Here is a 19,168-nt window from a genome sequence, read left to right on the forward strand (position 1 = left end):
AGAGCCCAGAAGATCCCCTGGAAGATGCAGAGAAATTGATGCTCTGCAGGAGACAGAATACAGCACATGCCTTGGCTCTGACAGAGCCGCACAGATGCAGAAAAGAAGAGCATGCAGGAAACAGAGCCTGTAGAAGCTGACTAGATGAGAGACAGGCAGGGAGGGCCTCAAGACTAAGAAGAGCTGCTCCTTCCCTGGTGCCCAAGTTTGCATGGCAGTCTGCCTCCAAGGTTGGCCCCAGCAACCATCAGAGCAAGAGAGCCCCTGGACCGCGGGAAAAAGAAAGAGAGAGTGTAGAAACTGCTGTGGCATCAGGATTGGAGCAAAAGACACCAAGCTGAGCATGCTGTGCCATAGAAACTGGAAAGCTGAGAGCTCTCAGCTTTTGTCTGTCACCTTGGCCACAGCAGAGGAGCTGTGCTGCTCACAGGAAGTTAGTTGATTGCCTGACATGGAGGAAAGACTCTCCAAACCACAAAGAAGCTTTGACTAAGAATTTAATACCTTCTGTGTCAGTTTATTGATTCTGTGCTTGTATACTTTAAATTTTTAACCTTTTATTTCTGTCTTCTATATACATATTGTTAAAAATTCTTTACCTTTTTCCTATCTTTTAAACCCTTAACACCTTTATAAGTTGTGACACTTTTCTTTTCTCTACTGTTTTTCATACCTGTAACCCATATACTTTTCTTCTCATTCCTGCTCTATCTTCTCTCACACTCTACCCCATTAACATCCTACTACACTGTTTAAATATATTATGGTCCACAAGTGGGACCCTAGTACTCCTGTCTCCAATTCTTACTGGGAAAATAAGTCAGGAGCACAGTATGTTTTTCCTGCAGCCAACTATGGAATATGTATGGCACTTTTGGTTAGGAAGACGAATATGAAATAAAACAAATGGGGACCAAGAAGATGGCAGCAAGCAAAGCACTTCCGTACAAGCATGAGAATCATAGTTCGGATCCCTGGCATCCACATAAAAAAGCTGTGAATGGCTGCATGTGCTTGGAACCCCAGTATTGGGTGGGGGAGGAACAGAGACAGGCAAATCCTGGGAGCTCACTGGCCATTCATCCTAACCAAAACCACCAGCTTCTAGTTCAGTGGAAGACACCGTCTCAAGGCAATAAGGCAGAAAGTGATAAAGATACCAGATGTCCTCCCGTGTATTTCACCTATATGTACATGAATGTGCACACCTGCACACACACACACACAGAAATAAAAAGAGTGGTAGGAAAAAAGTACAAACTGGAAAGTGTTCATATTCCAACAGATATATAAAATACAATAAACATGAACCAACAGTCCACTACAACACCTCCACAAGGATCCTCAAAAACATGGAAAAAAAGATGAGGTTGCGGAAATGCCAGAAAACAATTTCACAGTCTTACAGTTTGAAAGGATCAACAACCAGTTAGAGGACTTGACTAAACATGAAATCTAATTAAGACACAGACAAAAAAATTACAAAGCCAATTCAAGAACCAAAGTGAATGAGAGAATCAGTAAGATTCACCAAGGAAATCAAAATGCTAAAACAGAACCAAGCAGCAATTTTGGAAATGGAAAGAAAGTCATTTATATTAAAAACACAAAAGAAGGTATCAACAGACAAGACCAAGAAGAAAAACAAATCTCAGGGATGGATGACAAGGTCATGGCAATGATATATACAGGCATGTATAAAGAAGAAAATTCAATAAAGATGACCAAAACTCCCAATAAGACTGGAATATACTCAAGAAACCACAGAAGAATCTATGGCAGAAAAGTGGAGGCTGAGGTAACAGCAGATGGCTTACATAACATATTCTATTAAATTATAGCGAAGAATTTTATGAACACACAGAAAGAAATAAACATCCCAACATAAGAAGTGTGTGGAACCCCAATTACATACAAATAAAGGAGAACCTCCACATGGCGTAATCAAGGTGTCAAATATACAAAGCTAAGGAACTGTACTAAATGCTGTAATAAAAACACAAAAAGTAGTATATGGTGGCAGAAACATGAGAATAATGTCTGATTCATCATCAGCACTCCTAAAAGCCAGGAAAACTAGATGCTAAATTAACAACCAAAATGACATGTCACAAACATTGAAAGTAAGCAATTCTCAAGATTGCAAAAATAGGTGGAGAAATACTTTTTCAAGACAATTGGTGATTAAGGCAATTCATGGCCACTAAGCTAGCACTGCAGCAAATTCTTAAAGGAATACTGTACAGAGTTTAAGAAGAAAGAAAGCTTTACACATGTGAACACAGGAAAGAATGTATTTCATGAAACAAATAGATGAACAGATAAGAATTGAGGTCTCAGTCATGAGCAACATATTAAGCAAGCAATACATCTGTACTACCAGGGAAGAAGATCAAAACTGCCAATCAACCAGAACAAAAAAGAAAGCCAGAAATAATAGCAGACAAACTCCGAACTCTTTTCTATTGCAGTAGTCTTAACTCATCAGCTCAAAGACAGAGACTATCTGACAGGTTTAAAAAACAAGATTCAACTATCTACTAAGTCTAAGAATCTCATATAACAAAGAAGGACTGAGAGTCAAAGGCTGGATACTAAATTACCAACAAAATAGAATCTGTAAATAAATTGACAGAGCAATTCTCATACCTGATAAAGTAAATATCAAACCAAAGCTAATCAGGAAAGATTAAGAAGACTGCTGTGTATTAATAAAAGTAACAATGAATTAGAAGGCCATAACTATTGTAAGTATCTAAATAACTATTGTAAGTATCTAAATATCAAATCATTGAAACCCAAATTTCATAAATGTACATTAAAAGGTATAAACACATACTGATAGGTTCTAATACAATAGCAGTGGGAGATTTCAATATCTACTCTCATACCTAGATAGTGCTTCCTAATTAAAAATCAGCAAAGAAACTTCAGAACTAAATTATACCACATAAATTAGATTTAACAGATATCTACAGACTCTTTCATCCAACAGATAAAGCACATTCTTCTCACTGGCACATGGGACCTTCTCTAAAACTGGCCACATTATAGGCTGAAAAACAATTTTTAGCAAATAAAAATCAGAAATAATTTCCTGTATCTTATCAGACATCAGTGGGCTAAAGCTAGAAATCAACAGAAAAATCTAGCCTCAGAAAATACACAAATACTACTAAACAATATACTTTTGTGTCATCAAATAAAGGAGAGAGAAAATTTTAAATTTCTAGAATCACATGAAAAATTGCAGACATACTATAATATCTGGGATTCTATCCATTCAGTCCTAAGAGAAAAATTTGTAGCTATACATGCTCACATTAAAAAAAAATCAGTGAGTTCGCCAGATGGCTCACTGTGTAAAGATACTTACTGCCAAGCCCAGTGAACTTAGTTCAATCACTGCAATTTATATGAAGGAGAGAACTAACTCCTGCAAGTTGTCCTCTAACTTCATGTGTGCATGCACATATTAAATTAAAAAATGTTTTATTTTGTTTTTTAAAAAGTCAGTGATCTTGAATAAAGAACCCAATGATGCAACCCGAACCTCTAAAACAAAAATAAGAAGTTAAACCCAAATAGAGTAGAGAGCAAGAAATAATAAAAAATGAAGGTAGAAATGAATTAAATAGACACTAATTAAATAGGGGATGGAGAGATGGCTCAGTGGTTAAGAAGTTGTTCTTGCACAATACCTGGATTCAGTTCCCAGCACCTACATGGCAGCTAATGACACTCTGTAACTCCAGTTTCACATGATCCAAACTTTCTCCTGGCTTCCATTGACACTGCACACATGTGGTACACAGACATATATGCACACATGTGGTACACAGACATTTGCAGGCAAAACACCCATACACATGAAATAAAAACAAACTTTAAAATACATAGGATTATCAGACAAAAAGTTCCTTCTTTGAAAAGATTGAATGACCACAGAAAGACAAACATGGAATATACTCACTAATGTATGGATATTAGACATAGATTAAAGGATTACCAGCCTACAATCCACACCTCCAGAGAAGCTAGGAAGCAAGGAGGACCCTAAGACAGACATAATGGTCCCCTGGAGAAGGGGAAAGGGACAAGATCTCCTGAGCTAATTGAGAGCATGGGGGAGGAGAGAGGGAGAGAAGATGAAGGAAGAGGAGGACAGGAGAGAACAGGAAGACTGAGTCGGGTGAAGAATAGAGGAGAAGAGAGAAGAGATACCGTAATAGAGGGAGCCATTATAGGTTTAAAGAGAAATCTGGCACTAGGGAAATATCCAGAGATCTACAAGGATGACCCCAACTAACAATCTAAGCAATAGTGGAGAGGCTACCTTAAATGCCCTTCCCTGATAATGAGATTGAGGACTACCTTATATGCCATCCTAGAGTCTTCATCCAGTAGCTGATGGAAGCACAAGCAGACACCCACAGCTAAACACTGAGCTGAACTTCTGGAATTCAGTTGCAGAGAAGGAGGAGTGATGAGCAAAGGGGTAAAAACCAGACTGGAGTAACCCACAGAAATAGCTGACCTGAACAAGGGGGAGCTCATGGACCCCAGACTGATAGCTAGGAAACCAGTATAGGACCAACCAAGGCCCCTGAGTGTGGGTGTCAGTTAGGAGGCTTGGGCAATCTATGGGGCCTCTGACAATGGATCAGTATTTATCCCTAGCATACGAATGAACTTTGGGAGCTCATTCCACATAGAGGGACACTCTCTCAACCTAGACACATGGTGGAGGGCCTAACCCCCACTCCAAATGATATGACAGACTTGAAGATTCCCCCATGGAAGACCTCACCCTCCCTGGGGAGCAGAAAAGGGATGGCATAGGGGGTCTTTGGGGACCAGGGGAGGAGGGGAGGGAGAGGGAACTAGGATTGACATGTAAAACAAGCTTGTTTCTAATTTAAATAAAAAAGATTGACAAGGGATGGCAAAATGGCTTAGCAGATAATAGCCCTTGCTGTGTAAGTCTGATGACTTGAGTATGGCCCCCAGAACCCACAGTGGACGGAGAGAACTGGCTCTCAATGGTTGTCCTCCATAAGCATGCTTTGTCGTGTTCATGCACATGTGTGTATAAACAAAAACAAAACAAAATTTTAAAGAAAGGTATACTTTTAAAGAATTAAAAAGAAGCTTATAGCTAAGACACTTTGGATATTTAGATGGGCTTTGGATATTTTGGGGGCGGTTTGAATATTTAAAGAGACCTTAGATATATTTTAAGAGACCTTTTTAAAGTTAAGTTTGTTTTATATTGTGATATTAATATTAATATGAGATCTTGGAAATGAGCAAGAAAGGAAAGGTTATGTTTTAACAATGATGCATTCATTTGTGTGTCAAGTTGAAAAGGGTTAATTGTCATGACAAGCTGAAGTCATTTTGGAAGAGGGAACCTTAGTTAAGAAAATGTCCTTACCACATTGGCTTGTGGGAACACCTGTGGTGCTTTTATTTCATTTTTTAAAAATAATAGTTGACTCTTTTTTTTTTTTGGTTTTTACGAGACAGGGTTTCTCTGTATTGTTTCGGAGGCTATCGGTCCAGCCTGGCCTCGAACGCACAAAGATCCGCCTGCCTCTGCCTCCCGAGTGCTGGGATTAAAGGCGTGCGCCACCACTGCCCGGCTGACTCTTTTTTTTAAAAGATGTATTTATTTTTATGGTATACACTGTTCTGCTTGCATGTATGTCTGCAGGCCAGAAGAGGGCACCAGATCCCATTACAGATGGTTGTGAGCCACCATGTGGTTTCTGGGAATCAAACTCATGACCTTTAGAAGAGCAGCCTGTGCTCTTAGCCACTGAGTCATCTCTCCAGCCCTGTGATGCTTTTGATGACTGACGTGAAAGGTCCCAGATCACTGTGGCCTTGCCATCCCCTTGAGCTAGTGGTCCTAGGAACTATAAGAAAGCGGGCTGAGTAAGCCATGAGGAACAAGCCGGGACAAAGCATCCCTCCATGGCCTCTGCATCAACTCCTGCTTCCAGGTTCCTGCCTCCAGTTCCTGCTCTGATTTCCCTCAGTGACCTGAGAGTTCTAGGATGAACTAAACCCTCTCCTCCCAAGTTGTTTTTGGTCACAATGTCTTATCACAGCAGTAGAAACCCTAAGACAGATCTGGAACCATGGGTCTGCAGTTAGGCCTGTGGATGAGGAGATGGCAGCAGACAGAGGGAAGAAGAGGAGAGGAAAGAGCCAGTCAAAGATGTCTCTTGATAAAAGTGGGTTCGAAGAAGGCCACAGATCTGGAACTAGGCCTTTGGGTGTGCAGATAGCTACAGCAGGGGAGGAATAATCGGGGCTTGATAAAAGGGGTGATGGGAAAGGGAGAAAGGGACTTACCCAGGCAAAGTGTCTCGGGAACAGTCAAAGTCCATGGCCATGGTCCAGAATTAGGCTTGTGGTTTGCAGATGAGGGAGGAGGGAAGAAGGGACGGCAAAGGGAAGAGCTGACTGATATAGTAAGTAAAGGGAATTTACGGATGAAAAGTGTCCAAGCCAACAGGTCTGAAACTAGGCTTGTAGGTTTGGAGATGGGAAGGGTGGGGCTGTTTGTTTGTTTGTTGTTTTTGAGACAGGACCTCTCTCTGTGTAGCTCTGGTTGTCCTGGAACTGACTATGTAGACCAGACTGACCTGAAACTCACAGAGATCTGCCTGCCTCTGCCTCTTGAGTGCTGGGGTTGATGCCTTTCCCCTAACCTAATCTTACACTCTCTTGGGTTGTTCTCTTGGGTTTCTGAGTATTTTATTTCTGTTATCATTTTGACTTCCAATGTATACATTGTATGAAAAAGACACTCTCATGTTGTTTCTTTTTCTGAAAATCTGATGTTCCAACATCCAGTCTAGGACAGAAGACAAAATAGAACGATTCAAGAAAGCAGTTGAGTACTATTCAGTCACAACCAAACTCTCTTCACTGCCAGTGGGTCCTTCCTTTCTAGGTAAGGCTTCCAGCTGCTGTTACTGAGTTTATCCCTTAGGGCCAGAGTGGAATCCCTTGTTTCTGCTTGTGTCCTGCCTTTTCACATTTATAGCTGGGGGGGATAATGCCATTTCTTTAGCTTGGGCTTCTTCTAATACTAACCCTCATTGTGACCTGATATATGTAAAGTAGCCCTGTCTTTGGTAGCAAGCTCAGTTTTGAATTCTACTTCTGTTGCTTACTAACTGATTGATCTCTTCACTTCACTTTTGTATGAAACATGGCTCACAATACCTATTATGTAGGGTTGTTACCAGATTAAATTCTTTATATAGGCTCCCTGACATGGGCATGCCACTTATCCATTCCGCCAGTATTACAGCAGACAGATGCTATCTCACCACGGAACCCTCATGGCGCATACTTTCTGATTGGAAAGGCTAGGATTAATTTCTGCCACTGTAAATTTGGCAGGTTTATCAACATGAACTGGGAACTCAGTTCAAAGGAATTAATATTGAATTTACCATCTAAGGAATACCTTGTGAACACACATGTACATAATTTCAGGCTCATGGGCCCAGCTTAGATACCTTGAAGATGTCAAAGACTGTGTAAGGAAACCCCACAGGGAATAAAAAGCCAGATTCTTAGAATAGCTGGTCAATTAAGTATAACTTTTGTGGTACTAGGGATCTAACCCGTGGCTCTGTGTATGCAAGGCAAGTGCCCTACCATTGTTCCACATCTTCAGATCATGAAGATCATAAAATATAACTTTATAACAGGTTTTTAAATGCAGTGATGGTTTAACAGGATATAATAAATATGGTAAAATGATTAGGCTTGGCTGAAACATAGCACTTTTTTTGGCTTCAGGCTTTCGAAATAATCGGCTTGGAAATCCTCCTATTCCACGGAATCAAATGGGCCCTATTTCTCCTGGAAAGCCAATGGTAAGTGTTGTTTATTACATAGTCATTAAGAGCAGTAACATTATTTGCTTACCTTAGATTTAAGGTCATTCCTGATTTTGCAATCTGAATTGAGTCATCAGGATGATTCAGTGGTAATTAAACCTTGCAGGCCATATAATCTGTATCATTTTGTGCCTTAAGGCTGGAAGACTATAGAAAGATAGCTTCCAAATCAGTGATCACTAGGACACTATATATGTAGGTTAGATAATATCACAGAATATTTCTAAGAAATGTCGCTTTGTTCATTTTCCTGACTCTGGTAAATTCTATTCAGATACCACTATCAGAATTATTTATTAATATTTTCAGTAGGTACTCCATACTTCAACAGTTCCTACTATTGGTACCATCTCCTATGCCACAGCTTCTGAAGAAAACATCCTGTATCCTGGTAAAATGTTAAATACCTTTTCCGTCTGTTTTATTCTTTAGTTTGCTCGCCAGGTGCCCCAGAAAATGAAATATCCACCACCATTTCCAATGGGACCCAACTCGTCTCTTCTCTTCTCCCATAGTGTGGGGGAATCCCATGCTTTTACTGAGGATCCCATGCTACAGGACAGTTCCTTTACCAACTGGGCTGTTTCTTATGACTCTTCTACATCCCAGTTTCCTAACTGCCTGACTTCCAAAACGTCACCTCCGTTGGGACCAGAATCTTCCCCCTCCTCTTCCTCTGATGCTGATGAGGCAAACGGAGCTGGTTCTGAGTAAGTATCTGTGTAAACAACCAGAACAAAAGATTTCAGGAGAACTGTGGAGGTCTGGATGTTCTTGATTGCCTTTCATCACTCTTTGCCCTCTACAGGTAGTGATTTCTAGTTATTCAGGCTATATAGGAAAGGCAGTTGCCTAAGAAATCATAACGTGAAAGTGCCACATAGCATGCCTGCTGTCTTTCAGTCTGTGAGAAATATAGAATTAAGGATAAAAGAATTTGTATGGTTGAAATATTGGAACAGTTCCTAAGTAACGAAGATAGGTCTCTTGTACTGGCTTGATTGTTTTTAGAGTATTCTTCCAAAGAAATTATTCCTGGGAAACAGAGCTACTTTGAGATTATAATTTTAAATATTTTCTTAGACTATAGATAGACTCTAAACATAGCATCTTAAAATATAAAAGATCCAGAGTGACTTCCATGACTTTTGATTCTTTGGTCTATGTTTGGGGAAGGAGGCCACGGGTTCAATGATGGCCACTGAGAGGAAAGGTGTCATGTCCAATCCTAATCCAGTGTCTTGACCATTAGAGGGTTTCTGACAGTCCTTGGGATCAGGCTAGATGTCTTAAGTGGAATTATCTTATCAACCTCTTTTTCTGTCTTCTGCTGTTTGAATTTTTTAGTCACATCACAGAAGCATCTCAACAACAGCCTGGATGGGAAGATCCCAATGGTGACAGAGGGTCTTGGGTACAGCCTGTTGATGCTGGAGTTTCAGAAACTAGCATAGGTGATGGTGAACCTCACATCCCGTCTCTGTTATCTATGTCTACAAGGAACCACATGGATATCACCATTCCACCTTTACCTCCAGTAGCTCCAGAAGTCTTGAGGGTTGCTGAACACAGACACCGAAGGGGTCTTATGTATCCATATATTTACCATGTCCTTACTAAGGTGAGAGAACACATCTATATCTGCCTTCCAGATACTTCTCTGCAATATTTCATAGTTACTAAGTTACAAAGGCACCAGAGAAAAGTCTGATAATTTGTATCTTTATCCAGGGGACCAGTCCTGGGAATTGAACCTAGAATCTCACAATGCACGACAAGCACTCTACCATTAATCTATATCCCCAGCCCATTGATCATTGTATCTCAAGAGCTACGAGGAAACCATGTGTGTTTGTGCCCTTCCTCGTGTTAAGGACCTCAGAAAGAGTGAGATTAGTAGGAATTGAGACAGGGCAGTAAAAAAAGACTCTAAGAGAGAAGTTTAAATTGTAAGATTTGTGGATGGAGGGGTAGAAGGGGGGAGGTACGAGTGAGAACAGGAGGAGAGGAGGGAGGGGAAACTGGTCAGGTTGTAAAATAAATGAAAAATATAATAAAAAAGATTTTGAAGTAAATAATATATTACATTAATAGGACATGGTTCTGTAGGTGCTATATAAGAAGAGGTCTAGCTCCTTTGTCCCTTATCTCTGCCTCTACTTCTGCATACCTGCTCCCCTCTGCTGCTCTTAACACAAATTCCCCACAAAATATCTAACCAGGCTTGGAAACACAAGCTTTTAATACCAGCAACCTGAAGGTAAAGACAGGTGGAGCTCTGAGTTCCAGGCCAGCTTGGTCTACATAGCAAGTCCTAGTCCATCCAGAATTACATAGTGATGCCCTGTCTCAAAAACCAAAAGAAAAGAAAAGCAAACAAATAAACAAAACGACTAGGCTACGTTCACCATGAGAGTCAATATAGTCCTATAGATATGAGATTTTACAGACGGAATCTAGGTTATAAGGTGGCAATAGTCAGCTGGGCTTCTTAAAGCTTCTAATCTGAAAATCTCTCTGAATACAAACATTAAATTTACTGTCTTGACTCCAGAGGCTGCAGCTCATTATTTGTTCTTTTCAGCTCTGTTCTAAACCTTCTTCTTTTCCCTGGACCATTTTCTTATTAGGGTGAGATTAAAATCCCTGTATGTATTGAGGACGAGTGTAACATGGAGCTGCCTCCAGCTGCTCTCCTGTTCCGGTCAGCTCGCCAATATGTATATGGAGTTCTTTTTAGCCTAGCGGAGACACAGCGTAAAATGGAACGTCTGGCCATACGGCGACGGTTACCTATAGAAGGTAAGTATGATTCTAGCTATAACAGATCTCTGTCATATGCTTGGCATGGGGGGGGGAAGCTGGTATCTGTGCGAGTATGCCATACCTTGGACTATAAAACAGTCTTTAAGAAAATGCATCATTTCCAGGGTGGTGGTGGCCCAGAACTCTGTGAGTTCAAGGCCTGCGTGTCTACATTGTGAGTTTCAGGACAGCTATAGCTGTTACACAGAGAAACCCTGTCTTGAAAATAATCAAAAAGAAAAAAAGAAAATGCATTATTTACCAGATTACACATAAAAATAAGAAATACACAAATGTGAGCCCCAGTTCTAAAATCATGAAGCATTCATGATGGCCTTTGAGAATGCAGAACTTTATCTCACAGTCTCTCATCCTCAGCGAGGTTTTGTTTTGTTTTGTTTTAGATATTTGAAATTATTATGTTGTTTTAAACAAGAATAACTTAGACAAATTATTATATCCCAAAGAATAACTTAGGTTTCTACTTCCATAAAGATAAATTAGAGTAGATATTCTTTCCTTATTCTTCTTGCTAAGTACAAGTAGAATTCTAGGACATTGTGGGGAGGGGCGGGGGACAAAAACACAAGATACTTCAGAAAGTAGAGTCTGTTGAGGACCTTGGAATCCAAGGAATACTAGAGTAGTAAGTTCTCTGGGTTTTCTTTTAGTTTAGTACATCACAGACTGGATGTGAGACAATTTGACAGGGTATCTAGAAGTATCAGTCCCTGCAGTTTAACCTACAAAAGACCAACCCAGTAACACAGAAATGTTTAGGTAAAGACTGCTCTATTCAAGCCAAGCACCACCGAAGAAACTGATTCACCCTTGCCTTTTCCAGCAAAGACCTTACAAGCAGCCTCCATTACCAGGTTTTAGAGAAGCATGTTAAACTTCACCCAATATCACTGGAGAGGTGTCAAGAAAAATCAAATGAGGAATCAAAACATACTGTTCACCTGTCAGTAATGAAGGGCTACCCTCACATACCGCAGTGGTCAGAAAATGCCTGATAAAATACAAGATTTGAATAAGACCCAGAACCTTTAAAATTAAAACTCACATACTTGAACCTCAACTGAAAATTCTTTATCATACCAAGGATTAAGAATGTTTCAAATTCAAATCTCAGACAACTTAGAAAGAAAATGAACACCATGATGTTAATTAGAGAAGAATTTCAAAGCAACTCTCATAAAAATGTTTTTCACAAATAATTGCAAGCATACATAAAACACATTGAACATAGATAGTAAGATGGCTCAATGGATAAAAATACTTGTGCAAATCCCTGGAAGCCGTGGTGAAAAGAATGAACAATTCCTGAAAGTTGTCCTCTGACTTTCACACACATGCAGTAGCATACACATGCTACACATAATACACACACAGATTATGAAGTTAGAAGAACAGAAAATATTCTTAAAATATAAAAACCCATAGGACTACAAAAAAGACTATCATCAGACTCTCAGAGAAGATTAGAATGCCATATGTACAAAAATTCATAATAAAGCCATCTCATTTATATGATATTTACTTTTAAGGGAAAAATAATTATGAATAACAGGTGATCTGTGATCAGAAGTCTTAGGATTCAGAAGAAAATATTGAAGTATATCTAGTACTGAAAGAAAAGAATAACAACTATCTTAGTTACTTTTCTATCACTGTGGTAAAACACCATAACCAAGGTATCTTATAAAACAGATGTTTCAATTGGGTTTATGGTTTCAGTGAGTTAGAGTTTATGATGGTGATGGTTGAGCAAAGGTATGGTAGCAGAAATGACTAAGAGTTTACATCTTTTCCCCAAACAGGAGACAGAGAAAGAGTCCACTAGGAATGGCAAGGGTCTTTTGAAACCTCAATGCCCACCCCCAGTGGCACACCTTCTCTCTAACAAAACCATACCTTCTAATCTTTCCCAAAAGGTTCTACTAAATGGGCACCGAGCATTCAAATATATGAGCCTATGGAGGTCATTCTTATTCAAATCACCACGGCAACACACAATTATTTATCAAATAAGATCTTTTAGTAATGAAGAAGAACTAGGATAAGTTTTTTTTTCAAGCAGAACAGTAAATGATTCTTGAAACATCAGAAAAGAAAAAAACAGTCAAAATAGCAAAATAATTGATAAATATAACAGACATCCTAGGAGTTTCTAAATTGTGTCTCACTGGAACAAAAATTATAACACTGTTCCAGTGTAGGTACACAGCTATTTAGGGACAGGGACATGGCTCAGCAGGAAGTACTGCTGCCAATGAAAACCTGAGTTTGATTCCCAGACAGTGGAATGAGGCTGTGGCGTGAATCTAACTACTACAAACACACACTAAATGAGTAAATAAAATATTTAAAGAGAATATATTTTAGACAATTATACGTAGAGGAGGATAAAGCAGCTTTTTTTCATTTGAACTGGTAAAATATCAATATTAGTATGATTTATTTATTTCCTTATTTAGTTTTAGTGCTAAAAAGTAAACCCAGGGCCTCATGGATGCCAAGCATGTACCCTACCACAGAGCTACATCTCTTTTCTCTTTGTATTTTTTAAATGCACATGATTGATATTAAATTACACAGATAAAGTGGCTGTGGATATAGCTCCATGGTTGGCCATGCGCCTAGTATGCCCAAGGTTGTAGGTTCAACTTGGTTTATTTTTTAGATTATTTAATTATTATGTATCCAATATTCTGCCTGCATGTATGCTGGCACGCCAGAAGAGGGCACCAGATCTCATTATAGATGGTTCATTATAGATGGTTTTGAGCCACTACGTGGTTATTGGGAATTGAACCCAGGACCTCTGGAAGAGCAGCTAGTGCTCTTAACCACTGAGTCATCTCTCCAGCCTCCTGTAGGTTCAACTTCTAACACCTGTCCCAAAAAAGATGTTAAAAGAGATCCATGAATGATAGCACACACCTTTAATGCCAGCACTTTGGAGGCAGAGATGGATGGATCTCTTGATTTGGATGCCAGTTTGGTCTACATAGTAAGACCGCCATCTCGAAACAAACGAACAAAAAAGATACACAGAAATAACACTCAAAACCAAGATAAATCAAAACAGGATTCTAAAATTAATCCAGGTATTTCATAGGAAGGGAATAACCATAAAGCAACACAAAAACAAAACAAACCATAGCAAAACTAAAATGACAGACTTACTTTCTAATATATGATAGTTACATTATTATGTGTACATCCTATAACAGTCAGTATGTGATATCTGTTTTCACATATCTACCACATTCATATGTCGAAATCCTAACCACTCAATATGCTAGTTTTAAGACAACAGTCACAAATAGGATTTATATCTTTGCTAAAGGAACTCTAGAGAGCTGCCTTTTCTTTCTGCCATGTGGAAATATAATAAGAAAGCTTACCAGATGCATCTCTATGCACTTGGGTCTAAGACTTCCCTGCTTCTAAAACTTTGTGGAATAGATATTGCTGTTTATAAGCCATCTAAGCTAGTGTATGGCTTTTTGAGACAGGTCTCACTGTGTAGCTTTGGCTGGCCTGGAACTCACTATGTAGACCATAATGGACTTGAACTCACAGAAATACACCTATCTCTACTTCCATGTACTGGGATTAAAGGTGTATGCTACTACCTCTACTTGTGGTGCTTTTTTATAGCAACCCAAATAGATTAAGAAAATATTGATGTGTAAAATTCTTAAAATATTAGCCTATATCATGTGTATAGAGAGTTCAAGGTCAGTCTGGGCTACATAGCATGGTGCTGCCTTAGAAAAAACAAAGAAACAAAAATATTAGTAGAATTCAACTATATACACATTGAATGGCTAAATAAACCATATATCAATATATGGTTATATCACTGGATACAGAGAAAGCATTGGACAGAATGTGACATGCATTTGTGATAGATAAATCTTTCAAAAATGTGGAAACTGACAGGAAATAACTGACTGAGTGGATGCTACACATCTCAAATAGCAGAGACCATATAGTGGGAATCTGAGATACACTAGAAACCATGGTTTTCTGCTGTGTTTTCTTTCATCCTTGTAAATCTAAGTGATGTTGTATCTGAAGGACTTGGGGATTTTGGTCTTGGAGAGAGCATCTGTTGACCAGGATGACTCCCCAACATTTGCTAAACCTCTAAAGTTGCTAAAATTTGAGGGATTTTGTTTTGGTTTTGTTTGAGAAATTAAGACCTTTGGGAATATCCAACAAAGTTTTCACACCATTCTTCCTTGGATATCTTTGTGTAGTATAGTACATCTACTTAAAAATTAGTTTCAAAGTATTTCAAAACTATGTGGCATAGGATCTTGACTTTCTGCAAAGTAAGAACTATATTCTACAAAAAAGGTTGTCAAAACTGTTCCCTTTCTGGATTTTTATGAGAATTAATGTGATAATTAGGTACAGATTAGATATATATCAACTGTCTAATACATGCATTTGGCTCCTACTATTTGCTAAGAATAGCAATTATAGTGACGAAAATTCAGAGATACTGAAGTGCAATAGACCCTGTCAGTTGTAGCCAGCCACGGTTATGTCCAGATTCTCTGGAGCCTACTTTTCTTGCTTTCTGTTTTTCAGTTCCTCCTGTGATCCTTAAAGAGTGGTCTGCCTATAAAGGGAAATCACCTCAAACCCCTGAGCTGGTATCAGCACTCACATTTCGGGAATGGACTTGCCCAAACCTCAAGAAGCTCTGGTTAGGCAAAGCAGTTGAGGACAAGAACAGGAGGATGCGGGCCTTCCTGGCCTGTATGAAGTCAGACACACCCAGTATGCTCAACCCAGCTAATGTCCCCACCCACCTGCTGCTCATGTGCTGCGTACTCCGGTAAGCTGTATGACAGACTGTCTCCTGTTTTACCTTTCAATATCTCTGAGTGATTTCAAGGTGAAGAGATTTTTGTTATATGCTTGACTTAGCCTTCAGAACCATTAGGAATGAATGTTATATGGATAGTCCAAGTCATCATTAGTGCTTGCATGACTTCATTTTTTTTAATTTAATTTCTCAAGATTCATTTATGTTTACCTTATGTGGACGAGTGTTTGTCTGCAGGTATGCTTGTGCACCATATGCATGCAGTGCTCCTAGAGGCCACAAGAGGCGCTCTCATCCCCTGGGATAGGAGTGACAGATACTTGTGAGCCACTATGTGGGTGTTGGGAATCAAACGCCAGGTCCTCTGGAAAAACAGCAAGTGCTCCTAATCACTTAACCATCTCTCCAGCCCCGATTTGTTTGATTTTACTTTAGTTTTTGTTGCCAACAGTCCTACTCATTGCTTAATTTTTTGATTAGCTCACCTGTTATCAAGATTCCTTCTTTTTATACATCCTTTGTTTTGGTTGGTCCTCTCCCTCACCCCTCTCTTGCATCTCTTCCTCCTCCCTAGTTAACCATCCCCATATCCCCCTTTCCATTTTCATTTCATATATGATGCACTATCCTCTTCTGCTTAAAGCCTTTTTTCTCCCTTCAAGTACCCATTTCTAGTATTGTAGCCATACATACATTCACTTCCACCTAAATACACATATATAAAAATTATCAGCTAGGATAGGGTATTAGAGAAAAATGTTGTATTTCCCTTTCTGGCTTTAGGTTGCTTTGCATATAATTCTGTTTCTTACCTGTTTTTTTTTCTTTCTTTCTTTGAATATTAATTTACTTTATCTTATTTTATTATAATGGTTCCTTAGTTAGGAACCTGTTGCTATGATGACACCCCATGACCAAAGCAACTTGGGGAGGAAAGGGTTTATTTGGCTTACACTTTCACATTACTGTTCATTACTGAAGGAAGTCAGTACAGGAACTCAAACAGGGCAGGAATCTGGAGGCAGGAGCTGATGCAGAGGCCATGGAAGGGTACCACTTACTGGCTTGCTTCCCCTGGCTTGCTCAATCTGCTTTCTTATAGAACCCAGGACCACCTGCCTAGGTATGCCATCACCCACAATGGGCTAGACCCTTCCCCATTGATCACTAATTGAGAAAATGCCTTACAGTGGATCACATGGAGGCATTTTTGACTGAGGCTCCTTTCTCTGATGACTCTAGCTGTGTCAAGTTGACATCAAATTAGCCAGGACGAATTGACTCTTGCTATTTTACTAAGCTTTTCTGAACTCCTGTGCTCAAGCCGTCCTCTCTACTCAGCCTCCCTAGTGGATTGGACTATAGATGTAGATCATTATGCCTATATCCATTCACTATTATTATTTTTAATCTATCCACATTACATATGGGTAAAGATCAATACTATTTAAACAGTATTTTACTGATTAATTAACAGATGCTTCTTTCCAGTTCTTTTGGAGTTCACTCAATGAGTTCAAAAATACTTTTTTAAAAACAGTGTTTACTGATTTTATGTGTGTAGGCATTTGCTTGCATACATGTCTGTGCATCATGTGCATACAGAGCTCACAGTGGTCAGAAGAAACTGTCAGGTTCCTTAGAAATGGACTTATAGATGGTTGTGAGCTGCTATGTGGGTGCTGGGAATCAAACTACTGAGTTATCTGTACAGCTTCAAGAAAATATTTTCATGAGATGTTTATTTCAGTGGTCCTTTGTCAGTGTATATGGAGTAAATACCCAGGAATAGAATTTCTGGATCCTATAAAAGAGTGGTTCTCAACCTTCCTAATGCTGCAACCCTTTAATACAGTTTCTCATGTTGTGGTGACTCCAAACCATAAAATTATTTCATTGTTACTTCTTCTTCTTCTTCTTTTTTTTTTTTTTTTGGTTTTTCAAGACAGGGTTTCTCTGTATTGTTTTGGACGCTGTCCTTGAACTCACAGAGATCTGCCTGCCTCTGCCTCCCAAGTGCTGGGATTAAAGGCGTTTGCCACCAACACCCGTCTCATTGTTACTTTTTAACTGTAATTTTGCTACTATTATGAATTGTAATGTGAATATTTTTGGAGAAAGATTTGCCAAAGGGCTTACAACCCACAGGTTGAGAACCACTGCTATAAAATATGCCTATAAATTTTTCAGTAAATATTGCTATATATTTTAGCTGTACTGATTTACATACTTAGCATAACACTTAGGTTTTTCTATTTCTTCATATTTCTGGTAATAATTGGCATACAATCAAAATCCAGTAGATTTCATGCAATATCTTGTCACTTGTTTTTCTTAAACTACTGATGAAGATGACCTTTTGCTTTTGTTTTTCTTTTGGTGCTAAAGTGTACATGCAAAGCAGGTACCTAACCCTTAAACTACACAACAGGCCTGCTTTTCTGTTTTTGCACCTATTAACACATTGAGGTTTCTTTTTTAACTTTAAATTTTTAAGTAATTAATTCTGTATCTATGGGTGTTTTGACTGCACGTGTGTATCTGTGAACCACATGCATGTCTGGTGTCTTTGGAATCCAGAAGAAGGCATTGGGGTCCTTTGGAATTGGAGTTGGCAGATGCTTGTGAGCCGCCATGTGGGTGCTAGGAATTAAAATTGAGTCCTCTGGAAGAGTAGCCCGTGCTCTTAACTGCTGAGTCATCACTTGCCCCTTACAAAAGCTTTTTCATATGTCAGGTGTGGTGGTGCATATCTTTAATCTTAGCACTTTGGTGGCCGAGGCACATGCATCTCTGAGTTCAAGGCCTGCCTGGTTTTATAGTGAGCTTCAGAACAGCTGAGGGCTACATAGAGAGACCCTGTCTAAAACAAACAAAATTGTAAATATAAAATTTAAGATTCTAGCATTTATTTCTATTTTATGTGTATGTGTGTTTGCCTGAGTGTATGCATGTGCTCTATGTGTGTGAAGATGCCCATGGAAGCCAGAGGGTATCAGATCACCTTGAACTGGAGTTATTGATGGTTGTGAGCCACCTGATACAGATGCTGGGAACTGAACCTGGGTCCTCTGCAGGAAGAGCTGGTGCTCTTAACTGCTGAGCCATCTATCTCTCTAGCACCCACTCAAGCCTTCTTCTTTGTAGCGTTCACATCCATTTATTTTGCAAACTCTGATATATTACTTTTCTTTTTCTTGCTGCTTGCACAAGTTCTTTGTGAGATACAGAGCAGAAATCTTTTGTATATTTGTATTCTTATGTATATTTATTTCAAATATTTTTCCAATCAGACAGTTTGTTCAAATTTTATGTTCAATATCTTTTATCAAATGGAATTAGTTCATTTTTTCTAAACTTTTCATTATTATAATTTCTATATACAGAAGTTAGAATAATAATGAACATCAATATGACCACTATCTGTAGTCTATTAATATCGTACTGTAGATATTATATCCATAAACTATTCACCTGTCTATCTCTAGTTTCCATTTATCCTTTTTGATAGATTACTAAGGGAAGTACAGATATTAATATATTTTTCACCTTAGTGAGAAGCACATATATTGGCTTGTCAAAC

The 19,168-nt window shown here is 39.0% G+C and overlaps 1 protein-coding gene across 1 annotated transcript in view; it reads left to right on the plus strand.

Annotated features, from left to right (window-relative positions):
• Fam120c (family with sequence similarity 120C) overlaps positions 1 to 19,168 on the plus strand; it is a 153,656-nt gene that overhangs the window by 90,057 nt on the left and 44,431 nt on the right. Inside the window, exons 5-10 of the mRNA XM_013125118.3 lie at positions 6,868 to 6,967; positions 7,828 to 7,904; positions 8,361 to 8,638; positions 9,276 to 9,549; positions 10,559 to 10,730; positions 15,345 to 15,594. Of these exons, the coding sequence (XP_012980572.1) occupies positions 6,868 to 6,967; positions 7,828 to 7,904; positions 8,361 to 8,638; positions 9,276 to 9,549; positions 10,559 to 10,730; positions 15,345 to 15,594 (1,151 nt within the window). The remainder of the gene's footprint in view (positions 1 to 6,867; positions 6,968 to 7,827; positions 7,905 to 8,360; positions 8,639 to 9,275; positions 9,550 to 10,558; positions 10,731 to 15,344; positions 15,595 to 19,168) is intronic.

The sequence above is a fragment of the Mesocricetus auratus genome, unplaced genomic scaffold (genome assembly GCF_017639785.1).
Source record: "Mesocricetus auratus isolate SY011 unplaced genomic scaffold, BCM_Maur_2.0 Super-Scaffold_100003, whole genome shotgun sequence".
In the NCBI taxonomy this organism is placed as follows: Eukaryota; Metazoa; Chordata; class Mammalia; order Rodentia; family Cricetidae; genus Mesocricetus; species Mesocricetus auratus.